The sequence below is a fragment of the Chiloscyllium plagiosum genome, unplaced genomic scaffold, assembly GCF_037043375.1.
Source record: "Chiloscyllium plagiosum isolate Xiang-an unplaced genomic scaffold, Cpla_swu_hap1 HiC_scaffold_22, whole genome shotgun sequence".
Lineage (NCBI taxonomy): Eukaryota > Metazoa > Chordata > Chondrichthyes > Orectolobiformes > Hemiscylliidae > Chiloscyllium > Chiloscyllium plagiosum.
In genome coordinates, this window is record NW_028270160.1 from 14,389,413 (window position 1) to 14,404,748 (window position 15,336).

General features: G+C 51.0%; 1 protein-coding gene across 7 annotated transcripts in view; it reads right to left on the minus strand.

The window, feature by feature from the left end:
• Positions 1-1,831: 1,831 nt before the first annotated feature.
• dnmbp (dynamin binding protein) overlaps positions 1,832-15,336 on the minus strand; it is a 108,498-nt gene continuing 94,993 nt past the window's right edge. For all 7 annotated transcript variants that reach the window (XM_087998776.1, XM_087998774.1, XM_087998775.1 and 4 more), the window contains 4 exons: positions 10,409-10,588; positions 8,441-8,639; positions 4,041-4,618; positions 1,832-2,901 (listed from right to left, as the gene is read on the minus strand). In XM_087998776.1, the coding sequence (XP_087854902.1) occupies positions 2,716-2,901; positions 4,041-4,618; positions 8,441-8,639; positions 10,409-10,588 (1,143 nt within the window). In that variant the 3' untranslated portion in view covers positions 1,832-2,715. The remainder of the gene's footprint in view (positions 2,902-4,040; positions 4,619-8,440; positions 8,640-10,408; positions 10,589-15,336) is intronic.

Sequence of the window (15,336 nt, forward strand, 5' to 3'; positions counted from 1 at the left end):
CGGGGTTCAGAGTTCACACACTGGCAGGGGTCAGTGGCTGGGCATCCTGTGACTAGTAAAACACAACATAATCACAATCTTTATAGATTCATACAGCACAGAAACAGACCCTTAGGTCCAACCATATTCCCAAACTAAAGAAGTCCCACCTGCCTGCTCCTGGCCCATATCCCTCCAAACATTACCTATTCACATTTCCAAATGTCTTTTCAACATTGCAACTGCACCCGTATCCACCACTTCCTCTGGAGGGTCATTCCACTTTCAGAAACAGAAAGGGAGAAAATGAGTAGGATAAACCTTCAGCGTTCAGTGGAGCCCTATGTAAACGCAGAGGCTGGGGTCCAGAAAATGAAACAATGTGTTAATAAGGAAACTATTTAAACCTTACTTTGACCTGGAGAAAATAAACATACATCTCTTTGGGAGTCGTGAGACATCTGGTCTAAGTGACTGCAAAAAGTATTAACAACATTACAATGGCTCTTCAGCATAAACTCTGCTTCAACTTCCTAAACCCATCTCTCTCACGCAACATTGGACAAAGAATGGCTTTTTAATTTGAGAACATAAATAGATGCCTTCCTGTAGTGATGAGACTGTGTAGGACAGACTGCATTGATTAGTGGGAGAGGGGTGTTCTTACTGGTGAATGGAAAATGCTAATGTGTAAACTTCCTGCCGATTGGAAACACTGTAGTCTACAAGATTTACCGTATCACAAAGACGACTGTTGCAGAAGGTAAGCCAGGGTGGCTCACTGGGTCTGGTGGGGCAGAAGTGTTTACATTCACCGAACTGTGCTGGGTTCTCCTTGGCCCAGAACAACATGCCAGGACAGGTGCCCGAGGAGAGCTTCCTGCCTTTCGTAGGTGGCCGAGGGTCAGGAAAACCCAGCTGAAAACTCTATCTTCACTGCCCGCGTGCAACAGGCAAGGAGTGGGATAACTGGGACAGGAGAATGGGTCACAAACTAATGCTGGCGTCATGAGGATAAGCTGCCTGTCAGGTTTGGCTAAAATACCCAGTCAGCACCATGCTGGATTTGCCAAGGATCACATCCATTCTGGGAGCGGACAGACAACAAGGCTCAGACTCTCAGCCACAGACACAAACTTTGGAGTAGATTAGATTACCTACAGTGTGGAAACAGGCCAATTGGCCCAACAAGTCCACACTGACCCACCAAAAAGTAAGCTGCCCAGACCCATTTCCTTCTGACTAATGCACTAACACCACGGGTAATTTAGCATGGCCAATTCCCCTAACCTGCACATCTTTGTACTGTGGGAGGAAACCGGAGCACCCAGAGGAAACCCACCCAGACACGGGAAGAATGTGCAAACTCCACACAGACAGTTGCCCGAGGCTGGACTAACCCCGGGTCCCTGGCGCTGTGAGGCAGCAGTGCTAACCACTGAGCCGCCCATGCAGCCTATGACCTGCTCCACTGTTCTATATGATCACGGCTGATCATCCAGTTCAATAGCCTGTTCCCGCTTTCCCCCCAAACAGCAAGGTGTATTCTTCCCACCCAGTTTTACACAGACGCATCTCCATTTCAGGTTTAATGCAAGATGTTCTCCTTCAGACTGTGCTGTCCATTGCTGTTTGGAAAAGGAGCTTATTTATCCCCTCATACCGATTCTGCCATACAATCAGATCGTGGCTCTTCACTTGTTTTTCTGCACTTTTGATGCCTTTGGCCATTTACAGTCCAACTCATATTTGAGTTTGGAACAACCCCTGCACCACCTTCCCCTCACTCAAAAACCATCAGGCATCTCACTTAGTTTTATTCCATTCACATCATGAACCAAACATAATGGCCCACAGTCTTCTGACCCCTGTCAGAATAACAGAATTTATTGAACTGAACAACAAGTTACTGCCATGGCTTCTCAAGTTAACATCCAGAAGTTATATTCCAGTTGGTTCCATTACAAACTTCTGCTGTGTGTCATGTAAAGTGCCCGTTGTGCTGCCTTCAGGATACTCTTGACTGAAAGTGCTGTACTGCCACATTTCTGAACAGCTGGAGATGTGCAGTTCAGTTGCGGCCTACCTCGAAAGGCTGTTCACACTGGAAGTAATCACCTGAGGTCATATATGAAAGATCTCTCACCAACTGGACACAACACTTGCAGTGGTTTTATAAAGGCTGCCTTTGTCCTGAATAAAATATAGGTTGCTGTGGTGTTAGGCAAATACATGATGGGAAATCTGGCTCCTTGCGCAGTCCTGACTTCAAAATGGCTGCCCTGGAAATGGCATGAGGCTGGTGGTTTGGAGAACAGGGTGCGTGGTAGGGAGAAGAGACAGGATCAGCAGGTTTAAAATACTGTTTAAGTTCTCAAAAAGAATTGTTCTGGAATTGTATATCTATATATTTATATATATATATATAATATATATTTTATATTTTAGCACTGGTACATTGTCAATTGAGGTCATTTTTGTATAACGCCGAATGTCAGAGTAGAATTGGCCAGGATTAGTTCCAGCAATTATTCCGTTTGGTCAGCTTAAACTGAAACCCTTTCAGAAACATCTTTGGAGAAATAAGACACCAAAGCTATCAAAAGGCCTCTTCCTCTGTCTTGAGTTTGGAGCGAGAGACAGTCATTGCTCTTGTGTTCAATTGTCTTTAAATACAAGAGGGGGTGCTCATATTCTTTTCCAGGATATTCCCGCTCCCCATTTTGTCCTTTTAATTCACGTGTATTCCGTTTTTCTGATGTAAGTGGCAGGGACATATCCCCGTCTTCCATTAGCTTCTGCTAGCCACCATTCCCGGTTTCCATTCATATCTTGGAACCGGAGGATTCGCACTCGCTGGTTGTTGACAATGGACAGTTCATTAGCACATCGAGCTTGGAAATCATAGATTGCATAGTAAACCTGCAGAGAGACAGAACAAAGAAATGGCATTCAGATTGGTGAACAATTTTAGACTTTGCAGCCAACCTGTATTACACATAGGAACAGCCTCATTCACCCCCAACATTGGCAACGCTGGTTTCTGTCTTCCTACCAGTATCATTAACTTGGCTTGTCAGAGTCAACGCTTGTGGGGCATAGCACATAAAGGTCCATCCTAAATTTTCAGAGCATTACGGAGGGCCTGCTACATTGTCAAAGACAGCTGCATTTCTATAGCAACTTTCAAGAGTTAGGATGTGGGTCTTACAGGCTGGGCCAGCATTTACTGGCAATCCCTAATTGTCCTGGAGAGGGAGGCTGTGAGCTGCATGCTTGAGCTGCTGCAGTCCATGTGCTGGAGTAGACCCACAATGTTGTTAGAGAAGGAATCCCCGGATTTTGACCCAGCGACAGAAGAGGAACAGTATATCTCCAAGTCAGGATGGTGAGTGGCTTGGAGGGAAACTTACAGATGTGTTCCCATGTATCTGCTGCCGTTGTCCTTCTAGATAGGCAGCACGGTGGCTCAGTGGTTAGCACTGCTGCCTCACAGCGCCAGGGACCCAGGTTCAATTCCACCCTCGGGCGACTCCTTGTGGCGTTTGCACATTCTCCCAGTGTCTGCGTGGGTTTCGGTTCAATGCTCTGGTTTCCTCCCACAGTCCAAAGATGTGCAACTTAAGTGGACTGACCATGCTAAATCACTTTTAGGTGTTCAGGAAGGTGCAAGTTAGATGTATTAGCCATGGGAAATGCAGGGGGAAAGGGAAGATTGGTGTGGCCTGTTTCTATTCCGAGTGGTCGTGGGTTTGGAAGGAGCCTTATAGTGACCTGTTGTTATGCATCTTGTAGATGGTAAACACTGCTGCTACTGAAGACCAGTGCACATCAAGATGGTGGACTGGGCAAGGTTTCAGGGGTGGAAATGGTTTCAGAGATGGGATTGGGGCTCTTGCCGGGTCGGGGCCGGTGATGGGAATGGGACAGGAATGGGAATCTCGCTGGGTCAGGGACGGGATGGGATTGGGAATCTTGCTGGGTTGGGGATGGGATGGGAGGGGGGCTCTCGCTGGTTCAGGAATGGGATTGGGGCTCTTGTCGATTCCTGCTGCTCATACCTGCTGCCCGGGATCATAGTCTTTGCTTTCCAGATACCCCTCCTGTGATGAAGCCCTCCGCAGTTCCCGCTTCCTGCCGCGGAGATCCCGGGAATGTGAGTATTCCATCTGGTTGAACCGTTTCGGCTGCACGGTTAGGTAGGAATCCTTGGCGTGTGGCCGGTGAGGTGTGGGTGACTGACGGGAGCTTGTTGCCGGTGGTGGGTCGTAGGTGTTGGATCGATACATCAGAGGGGCCGGGCGAGATGACGAGGTGGGGGTGTCAGTCAGGTTTGGCCACGGGGGAGATGCGGCCATACGTGGAGGGGAGGGTTCCGGTGCATTCTGCCGCTGTGCTGCTGCCTTGGGGGGAGAGCCGTCCATGGTCTCCGTGGTAACCGGTGCAGTGGGGGTGAAGGAAGCTGCACCACCCGAGGAGCTCACTGCTGACCCCGAGGTGCTGTTCTGCCGCGAGATTACCGGAGATGAACCACCATAACCAGATTCATTGGAGGAATGACTCCCGACTGAGATGTCCGAATGGCTCCGTCGAGGGTTGTAGGGCTTCAGAAAGGAGCAGTACACAAAGCCCTTCATCACTGCGGAGGTAGGGTGCACGCCGTTAATACACAACAAGACTTTATCGCGGATAACCCCAAATAGGTTTATATCCCTCTCCCAGCTTCAACAGCCGCCCCATCGCCCACCCCAGACTCCACCCTCCCACCATGGGCTCTGCCCTATCACCCACCCCAGGCTCCCTGTCCACACCCCACCCCTAGGCTCCTCCACATCCCCCACCCCAGGTCACCATCCAACCCCCAGATGGTCAGCGCCGAGGGAGCGCTGTGCTGTCAGAGGTTCGGCGCCAAGGGACGTTGAATCAAAGCTGAATCTGCTCTCTTGTGTGAATGGGAAAGTGCAGCAGGAATCTGAAAGTGAGCTGGAGAGGTCCACAGCAGATAATCTGGTCACTATTTCATTGTTGCTCACGAAGCTGCATTTTCTATACAAGGAGATATTAGGTTTGGTAAGTTTGAAGGAATATCTTAAAAGGACAGAGGTAAAGAGATGGAGAAATAGGGTTAGAATTTCCAAGTGTCAGATTCAGACAACTGATAGTATGCTGCCAATGGTGGAGTGAAGGAACTGGGGGCATGGAGAAGAAGCCAGGAAACCATCTTGGGAATTTTTGGACAGCTCTAGCACACTCACATTCTGGACACTCCGGGTCAAACTACTGCTGCAGCTCAGTGTAAGGACTGGTGTTTTCAGGGTGTAGTGGGAGGAGGGTTGCATGAAGAGTGGTTGGTGTGGGGGGGGGGGGGGGGGGGGAAGAGAGAGAGAGGGGGGAAGAAAGAGAGAGGGGGGAAAGGTGGAAGGGGGGGGGAAAGATGGAGGGGGGGGGAAAGATGGAGGGGGGGGGAAAGGTGGGGGGGGGGAAAGGTGGAAGGGGGGGGGGGAAAGGTGGAAGGGGGGGGGGGAAAGGTGGAGGGGGGGAAAGGTGGAAGGGGGGGGGAAAAGGTGGAAGGGGGGGGGGAAAGGTGGAAGGGGGGGGGGGGGAAAGGTGGAAGGGGGGGGGGGGAAGGTGGAAGGGGGGGGGAAAGGTGGAAGGGGGGGGGGAAAGGTGGAAGGGGGGGGGGGGAAAGGTGGAAGGGGGGGGGGGAAGGTGGAAGGGGGGGGGAAAGGTGGAAGGGGGGGGGAAGGTGGAAGGGGGGGGGAAAAGGTGGAAGGGGGGGGGAAAGGTGGAGGGGGGGGGGAAGATGGAGGGGGGGGGGAAGATGGAGGGGGGGGGAAGATGGAGGGGGGGGGGGAAGATGGAGGGGGGGGGGGAAGATGGAGGGGGGGGAAAGATGGAGGGGGGGGAAAGATGGAGGGGGGGAAAGATGGAGGGGGGGAAAGATGGAGGGGGGGAAAGATGGAGGGGGGGAAAGATGGAGGGGGGGAAAGATGGAGGGGGGGAAAGATGGAGGGGGGAAAGATGGAGGGGGGGAAAGATGGAGGGGGGGAAAGATGGAGGGGGGGAAAGATGGAGGGGGGGAAAGATGGAGGGGGGGAAAGATGGAGGGGGGGAAAGATGGAGGGGGAAAGAGGGAGGGGGGGAAAGATGGAGGGGGAAAGAGGGAGGGGGAAAGAGGGAGGGGGAAAGAGGGAGGGGGAAAGAGGGTGGGGGGGAAGGGGGGGGAAGGGGGGGGGAAGGGGGGGGGGAGAAGAGGGGGGGGGAGAAGAGGGGGGGAGAAGAGGGGGGGGAGAAGAGGGGGGGGAGAAGGGGGGGGGGGAGAAGGGGGGGGGGAGAAGGGGGGGGGGAGAAGGGGGGGGGGAGAAGGGGGGGGGGGAGAAGAGGGCGGGAGAAGAGGGCGGGAGAAGAGGGGGGGGAGAAGAGGGGGGGGAGAAGAGGGGGGGGAGAAGAGGGGGGGGGAGAAGAGGGGGGGGGAGAAGAGGGGGGGAGAAGAGGGGGGGGAGAAGAGGGGGGGGGGAGAAGAGGGGGGGGAGAAGAGGGGGGGAGAAGAGGGGGGGGAGAAGAGGGGGGGGAGAAGAGGGGGGGAGAAGAGGGGGGGAGAAGAGGGGGGGAGAAGAGGGGGGGAGAAGACGGGGGGGGAGAAGAGGGGGGAAAGATGGAGGGGGGGAAAGATGGAGGGGGGGAAAGATGGAGGGGGGGAAAGATGGAGGGGGGGAAAGATGGAGGGGGGGAAAGATGGAGGGGGGGAAAGATGGAGGGGGGGAAAGATGGAGGGGGGGAAAGATGGAGAGGGGGGAAAGATGGAGGGGGGGAAAGATGGAGGGGGGGAAAGATGGAGGGGGGGAAAGATGGAGGGGGGGAAAGATGGAGGGGGGGAAAGATGGAGGGGGGGAAAGATGGAGGGGGGGAAAGATGGAGGGGGGGAAAGATGGAGGGGGGGAAAGATGGAGGGGGGGAAAGATGGAGGGGGGGAAAGATGGAGGGGGGGAAGATGGAGGGGGGGAAAGATGGAGGGGGGGAAAGATGGAGGGGGGGAAAGATGGAGGGGGGGAAAGATGGAGGGGGGGAAAGATGGAGGGGGGGAAAGATGGAGGGGGGGAAAGATGGAGGGGGGGAAAGATGGAGGGGGGGAAAGATGGAGGGGGGGAAAGATGGAGGGGGGAAAGAGGGAGGGGGGAAAGAGGGAGGGGGGAAAGAGGGAGGGGGGAAAGAGGGAGGGGGGGAAAGAGGGAGGGGGAAAGAGGGAGGGGAGAAAGAGGGACGGGGAAAGAGGGAGGGGGGAAAGAGGGAGGGGGGAAAGAGGGAGGGGGGAAAGAGGGAGGGGGGAAAGAGGGAGGGGGGAAAGAGGGAGGGGGGAAGAGGGGGGAAGAGGGAGGGGGGAAGAGGGGGGGGAGAAGAGGGGGGGGGAGAAGAGGGGGGGGAGAAGAGGGGGGGGAGAAGAGGGGGGGGAGAAGAGGGGGGGGAGAAGAGGGGGGGAGAAGAGGGGGGGAGAAGAGGGGGGGGAGAAGAGGGGGGGGAGAAGAGGGGGGGGGGAGAAGAGGGGGGGAGAAGAGGGGGGGGAGAAGAGTGGGGGGGGAGAAGAGTGGGGGGGGAGAAGAGTGGGGGGGGAGAAGAGTGGGGGGGAGAAGAGTGGGGGGGAGAAGAGGGGGGGGGAGAAGAGGGGGGGGGAGAAGAGGGGGGGGGAGAAGAGGGGGGGGAGAAGAGGGGGGGGAGAAGAGGGGGGGGAGAAGAGGGGGGGGAGAAGAGGGAGAGGGGAGAAAGTGGGAGGGGGAGAAAGTGGGAGGGGGGAAAGAGGGAGGAGAGGAAAGAGGGAGGAGAGGAAAGAGGGAGGAGAGGGGGGGGAGAAGGGGGGGGGAGAAGAGGGGGGGGGAGAAGAGGGGGGGGGAGAAGGGGGGGGGAGAAGAGGGGGGGGAGAAGAGAGGGGGGAGAAGAGGGGGGGGAGAAGAGGGGGGGGAGAAGAGGGGGGGGAGAAGAGGGGGGGAGAAGAGGGGGGGAGAAGAGGGGGGGGGAGAAGAGGGGGGGGAGAAGAGGGGGGGGAGAAGAGGGGGGGGAGAAGGGGGGGGGGAGAAGGGGGGGGAAGAGGGAGGGGGGAGAAAGTGGGAGGGGGGAAAGAGGGAGGAGAGGAAAGAGGGAGGAGAGGAAAGAGGGAGGAGAGGAAAGAGGGAGGCGGGGAGAAGAGGGAGGGAGGGGAGAAGAGGGAGGGGGGGGAGAAGAGGGGGGGGGAGAAGAGGGAGGGGGGGGAGAAGAGGGAGGGGGGGAGAAGAGGGAGGGGGGGGAGAAGAGGGAGGGGGGGGGAGAAGAGGGAGGTGGGGGAGAAGAGGGAGGGGGGGGAGAAGAGGGAGGGGGGGGGAGAAGAGGGAGGGGGGGGAGAAGAGGGAGGGGGGGGAGAAGAGGGAGGGGGGGAGAAGAGGGAGGGGGGGGAGAAGAGGGAGGGGGGGAAGCACCTTTGGTCGGCCCTTACCCCCATTGTCCACCAGCCAGCGGTTTTGACTGCCCATGGGATCTTGCTGTTTAATCACCCCGACCAGGTCTCCTTCCTGTAGGGAAACATCCAGTTGCTGAGCAGCGTTGAAGTTCCGGTCCGTCTGATACAGCTTATCCGGTTCATACTTTGCCAGTAAGGCTGCTCGTTGTTCATCCGTCTGGACCGTGGTGTTCGGCTGGCAGGGAATGGGAAAAACATGGACCAAGCAGTTAGACGGAGCAACCGGAATCGATGTGCAAAACGGCATCTCTTGGCAAGGGTGGGGCCTTTCGACCTGTGGAACTTGTTCCACTACATGCCTTGATCTGAATCGTAACTCAATTTACCCTTAACATACCCTTAACAAATCCCATCAAAATAAAAACAGCAAGTGCTGGATAAACTCAGCAGGTCTGGCAGCCTCTGTGCAGATAGAAACAGAGTCAATGTTTCAGGCAAAAGCAGGAATGGGGGTAATGAGGAGGACAATGTGGAAAGGTGGCATTGAGAAAGAGAATCCACCATGGTTTTTTCTCAGAGCATATTAGCTTGAAGGGCTGAATGGCCTACTGCTACTCAATTTCCTAAGCCAGAGGCAGAGATTGGTTGAATAGGCTGGGACTTTTTTCACTGGAGTGGAGGTGGTTGAGGCGTGATTTTGTACAAGTTTATACGATGATGAGGGGCATAGATAAGGCGACAGGCAGGTGTCTTTTTCCTAGGGTGGGGGATTTCAAGATGAGGGGGCATATTTTTAAGGCAAGAGGACGAAGACATGGGGGGCATTGCAGGTTTTAGAACACAGAGTGGCTTGCGTGTGGAACGCACTAACAGGTGGTGGTGGATGCAGATACAGTTTACAACGTTTAAAAGACATTTGTATAAGTGCATGAATAGAAAAGGTTCGGAGGAATATGGGAGGTGGCAGGAGCAGGCAGGTGGGACTAGATTAGTTTGGGATCATAGTCAGCATGGACTGGTTGGACCGAAGGGTCTCTTTCCATGCTAGAGAATTATGAAAATACTTACAATGGCGAGCAGGTAATTTTAAAACCTGGACAAACTCAGATTCAGCCTCAACTAGACTACGGTGTCCAGTCTGGTTGAGCAGCTTTGAGTAGGTGGATAAATTGAGAAGCTAGGGCTGTTCTCCTGAGAGAATCAAGGCAGAGGGGGCATGGCTTTTAGCTCTTGGCAAGAGAAGCAACAGACAGAGCAAAAGAGCCATTTCACACAGCAAGTGGTTAGGGCTGGGAATGCGAGAGTGCGGTGGAGCCAGGTTCAATCCAGCTTCTTGGAAAGGGAATCGGATTATCATTGGGAAAAGGAAGAATATGCAGAGTTACATTGAGTGGCACAAAGTGCATTGCTTGGTTCACCAGACAGTACAAGCAGCACAGACTGAATGGACTCATTGTGTTCTGACAACGCAGCGACTCTATTCTCCATTGTACGGGGCCGATGGAACCCCTCACTGAAACACACTGACAGGTCTGAAACATTACAGTGCTGGAAGTGTATAAGTGCATGAATAGAAAAGGTTCGGAGGAATATGGGAGGTGGCAGGAGCAGGCAGGTGGGACTAGATTAGTTTGGGATCATAGTCAGCATGGACTGGTTGGACCGTGGGTGGCACAGTGGTTAGCACTGCTGCCTCACAGCGCCTGAGACCCGGGTTCAATTCCCGCCTCAGGCGACTGACTGTGTGGAGTTTGCACGTTCTCCCCGTGTCTGCGTGGGTTTCCTCCGGGTGCTCTGGTTTCTTCCCACAGTCCAAAGATGTGCAGGTCAGGTGAATTGGCCGTGCTAAATTGCCCGTAGTGTTAGGTAAGGGGTAAATGTAGGGGCATAGGTGGGCTGCGCTTCGGCACGTCGGTGTGGACTTGTTGGGCCGAAGGGCCTGTTTCCACGCTGTAATCTAATCTAATCTAATTACAGTAATGTCAAAGGGAGCAGCTGACTCACCGTGGTCAGGGCTTGCAATCTCGATGACTGCCTGTCTGTCGCCTTCCGATCAAATGGTTTTCTGGAGGAAGGGACGGTGTCAGGGAAGAAACTGAAGACTTGGAGTAATTGGATGGCTTTGACGTGTTGTTCCTGGAACGAGGCCACGATACTGGTGTCCTTGCTCACCACCGTGAGGAGCTGGACCAGAGAAAGTCTCCATCAGTCATCACCCAACAGACCCAAACACAGTTCAAACAACGCACACGTTGCAAACAAACACAACTCGGCTCAAAAACGGAGCATCGTATCATCCACTTATCACAGTGAACAGAGGAAAGTTTCCTCTGCACTGCTCCCCAGCAAACATGCCAGTGACAGGTGCAGCACAGAGTTAGACAGAGTAAAGCTTCCTCTACTCTTTTAAACTGAAGCAAGAGCTCCCTCCACATTATACCCATCAAACACTCCCAGGACAAGTACAGCATGGTGTTATGTACAGCATGGCGAGTTCTCCCTGCATTCCATGAGATCGAACCTTGCTCACCAGTCTCCCATGGGGAACCTTGTTGAACACTTTACTGAAGTCCATTTAGAACATATCTACCACTCTGCTCTCATCAATCCTTGTTGTTACTTCTTCAAAAAACTCAATCAAGTTTGTGAGACATGATTTCCCATGCGCAAAACCATGTTGACTATCCCTAATCAGTCCTTGCCTTTCCAAATACATGTACATCCCGTCCCTCAGGATTCCCACCAACAACTTGGGCGGCACGGTGGCACAGTGGTTAACACTGCTGCCTTGCAGCGCCAGAGACCCGGGTTCAATTCCCACCTCAGGCGACTCTGTGTGGAGTTTGCACATTCTCCCTGTGTCTATGTGGGTTTCCTCCGGGTGCTCCGGTTTCCTCCCACAATCCAAAGATGTACAGGTTAGGTGAATTGGCCATGCTAAATTACCCATAGTGTTAGGTGAAGGGGTAAATAAAGGAGAATGGATCTGGGTGGGTTACGCCTTAGCGGGTTGGTGTGGACTTGTTGGGCAGAAGGGCCTGTTTCCACACTATGTAATCTAATCTAAATATCTCAATAAAGAGGCCCAGCAATCACTTCTCTAGCTCTAGGGTACACCTGATCAGGTCCTGGGGATTTATCCACTTTTATGCCTTTCAAGAGATCCAGCATTTCCTCTTCTGTAATCTGGACATTTTCCAAGATGTCACCATCTATTTCCCTACATTTCCCATGTCCTTTTCCACAGTAAATACTGTTGCAAAATACTTGTTTAGCATCTCCCCTATTTCCTATGGCTCCACACAAAGGCTACCTTGCTGATCTTTGAGGGGCCCTATTCTCTCCCTAGTTATTGTTTTGTCCTTAATGTATTTGTAAAACCCCTTTGGATTCTCCTTAATTCTATTTGCCAAAGCTATCTCATGTCCCCTTTTTTCCCCTCCTGATTTCCCTCTTAAGTACACTCCTACTGCCTTTATACTCTTCCAAGGATTCACTCGATCTATCCTGTCTATACCTGACATATGCTTCCTTCTTTTTCTTAACCAAACTCTCAATTTCTTTAGTCATCCAGCATTCCCTATACCTACCAGCCTTTCCCTTCAACCTGACAGGAATATTCTTTTTCTGGACTCTCGTTATCTCATTTCTGAAGGCTTCCCATTTTCCGGCCGTCCTTTACCTGCGAACATCTGTGCACAATCAGCTTTTGAAAGTTCTTGCCTAATACTGTCAAAATTGGCCTTTTTCCAATTTAGAACTTCAACTTTTAGATCTGGTCTATCCTTTTCCATCACGATTTAAAAACTAATAGAATTAAGGTCGCTGGCCCCAAAGTGCTTCCCCACTGACACCTCAGTCACCTGCCCTGCCTTATTTCCCAAGAGTAAGTCAAGTTTTGCACCTTCTCTAGTAGGTACATCCACATACTGAATCAGAAAACTCTTGTACACATTTAAATTCCTCTCCATCTAAACCCTTAACACTTATGTTTGGAAAGTTAAAATCCCCTACCATAACTACCCTATTATTAGATTAGATTAGATTCCCTACAGTGTGGAAACAGGCCCAACAAGTCCACACCGACTCTCTGAAGAGTAACCCACCCTCTGACCAATGCACCTCACACTATAGGCAATTTAGCATGGCCAATTCACCTGCACATTGTGGACTGTGGGAGGAAACCAGAGCACCCGGAGGAAACCCATGCAGACACGGGGAGAATGTGCAAACTCCACACAGACAGTCACCCAAGGCTGGAATTGAACCTGGGTCTCTGGTGCTGTGAGGCAGCAGTGCTAACCACTGAGCCACCATGCCGCCCAGATAACTGAGATCTCCTTACAAGCTTGTTTCTCAGTTTCCCTCTGACTATTACAAAGTCTATAATACAATCCCAATAAGGTGATCATCCCTTTCTTATTTCTCAGTTCCACCCAAATAACTTCCCTGGATGTATTTCTGAGAATATCCTCCCTAAGTACAGCTGTAATGCTATCCCTTATCAAAAAGGCCACTCCCCCTCCTCCCTTTCTATCCTTCCTGTAGCATTTGTATCCTGGAACATTAAGCTGCCAGTCCTGTCCATCCCTGAGCCATGTTTCTGTAATTGCTATGATATCCCAGTCCCATGTTCCTCACCATGCCCTGACTTCATCTGCCTTCTCTGTTAGGCCTCTTGCATTGAAATAAATGCAGTTTAATTTATCAGTCCTACCTTGTTCTCTGCTTTGTCCCTGCCTGCCCTGACTGTTTGACTCGCCTTTGTTCTCAACTGTACCAGTCTCAGATTGAAATCTTTCCTCACTATCTCACTGGATCCCACCCCCCCAACTTAATAGTTTAAATCCTCCCAAGTAGCTCTAGCAAATCTCCCTGCAGTATATTAGTCCCTCATGAGGGGCCAAATGGCCAACTCCAGTTCCTATCACAAATGTCAACATCAGACTAAGAAACAGGACCTCATCTTTCAATGAGGTATTTTACATCTTTCTGGACTCAACAGAGTTCATGTGTTGGGTTTAACTTTACTTTTACTTTCCGATGCCAGATGTTCCAAGATGGTGCCATAGCGTAGTGACTCTTTGTGAGTTGTCCCCAGCAGATTATCTCCTCACATCTTTTATAACCTCTCTATTCGTTTAAATCTCAACTGTAAATCTGTCAGAATAACTAACAATGCTCTCTTAAATCTACTTACAAATCTGGACAATTTCTGACCTCAGGAAACAACCCCGGACCCCCCTGTTATCACACTCAAAAATGGACCTCTCATATATTAAAGCTAATCTTTATCTGCATCTCCTCTGTAGCTATAACACTATACAGCAGCGCCTCGACTTACGAACTTAATCCGTTCTGGGACCTGGTTCGCAAACCGAAAAGTTTGCGAACTGATTCAATTTTACCATTGTTCGGATATTTCCGGAGTCTTTTCTCTTTTTTGTCTCTCGGAGGTTGGTGATGCCACAAGAAAACGATCCAGAGAAACTTGTTTTTTCCTTTGCTGCAGAATTTTCCGAAAATGGGAATCACATTGTCATTTAAAATGTTCACTGCTCTGTTGGTCACAGTTTTGTTAGGGTGAGATCTCTCAACAAAAGCCTGCACTTCACTCCATTTGTTCGTACCTTGAATTCCGTACGTACATTGAAGCAAAATTTTACGAACAATCCTGTTCGTAAACTGATTTGTTCGTGAACGGGGTCGTCCGTATGTCGAGGCACTACTGTATTCTGCATTCTATTCTATTACCCTGAGGTACTTATGTAAGGTATGATTTGTCTGGATAGCACACAAAACAATACTTTTCACTGTATCTCAGTACACAGGACAATAATAAATCAAATCAAAAACCATTCTGCCATTCGCTACTCTTCTAAACTTATCTTTTATTTCTTGTCCTCTACCTTTTTAGAATGCACCACCACAAACTCATTGCTCCTTTTTTCCACCCAATCATAGACTTGCCACTCATTCTTTTCCTTACTTTAACATTTGACCTGCTTAAAACCCACCCCATTTCTCCCTCTCCCCCCCCCCCCAGACCTATTGCAATATCATTCACATGAAAACTAACGCTGTTTCTCTCTCCATGATGTCGCCAGACCTGCTGAGTTTCTCCAACACTTTGTTTTAACTTCACATTTTCAGCAAGTACAGGATTTTCACTTTGGTAGTTGGTCTATAAATGATTTCCACCTCTCTCTCCTTTCTCAAACAGCAGAATGACCTCCAACAATTTTCCGATCGACAAGAATGGTTCCTTCTTTGTAAAAATGTAGAAAAATTAAAGTTTGGGCACCCACAATGCTCTTATACATTTCCTTTAAAATCCTGAGGTGGAAATGACTGAGGATGTGTCACTTTTTACTGTCACCATGTTCTTCATTACTGTTAGTGTCCTTACATTACCGTTGCTATAACCCCATTCTGGTTCAGCATCTTCATCCATTGTAAACTAACTAGGAAACTAACCACTCAACACGATCACCACTTCTATATTTTCATTGTCAAAAATCACTGTGATCAGTCTGCAACAGAAACCACACTTCTTATAATATTAACACAAAGGATATCTCCAATTTGATTAATTAATTCTCTCTCCCTCCTGCTCCACAAGTGCTGAGGACGTCAGACATTTTCTGTTTTGCTCGCAATAAGATTTGGCCTCTTCTTGGGTCTAGGACACAACATTGCAACAAGCCACCTTGGACACACTTGAACTTACTACAATAAAAGCAGAAAGTGCAGGAGAAACTCAGCAGGTCTGGCAGTGACAGTGAAGAGCGAAACACAGTACAGAGGAACCGAAGGACACAGGCGGGAAGTACTTTGTTTAGTTAATCGAATGCTGGATAATCGAGTGCTGGATAACATAGTTTAGCCGAGCATTGGGAACTTGCGATCTTGTTCGGATAATCCGAAATTTG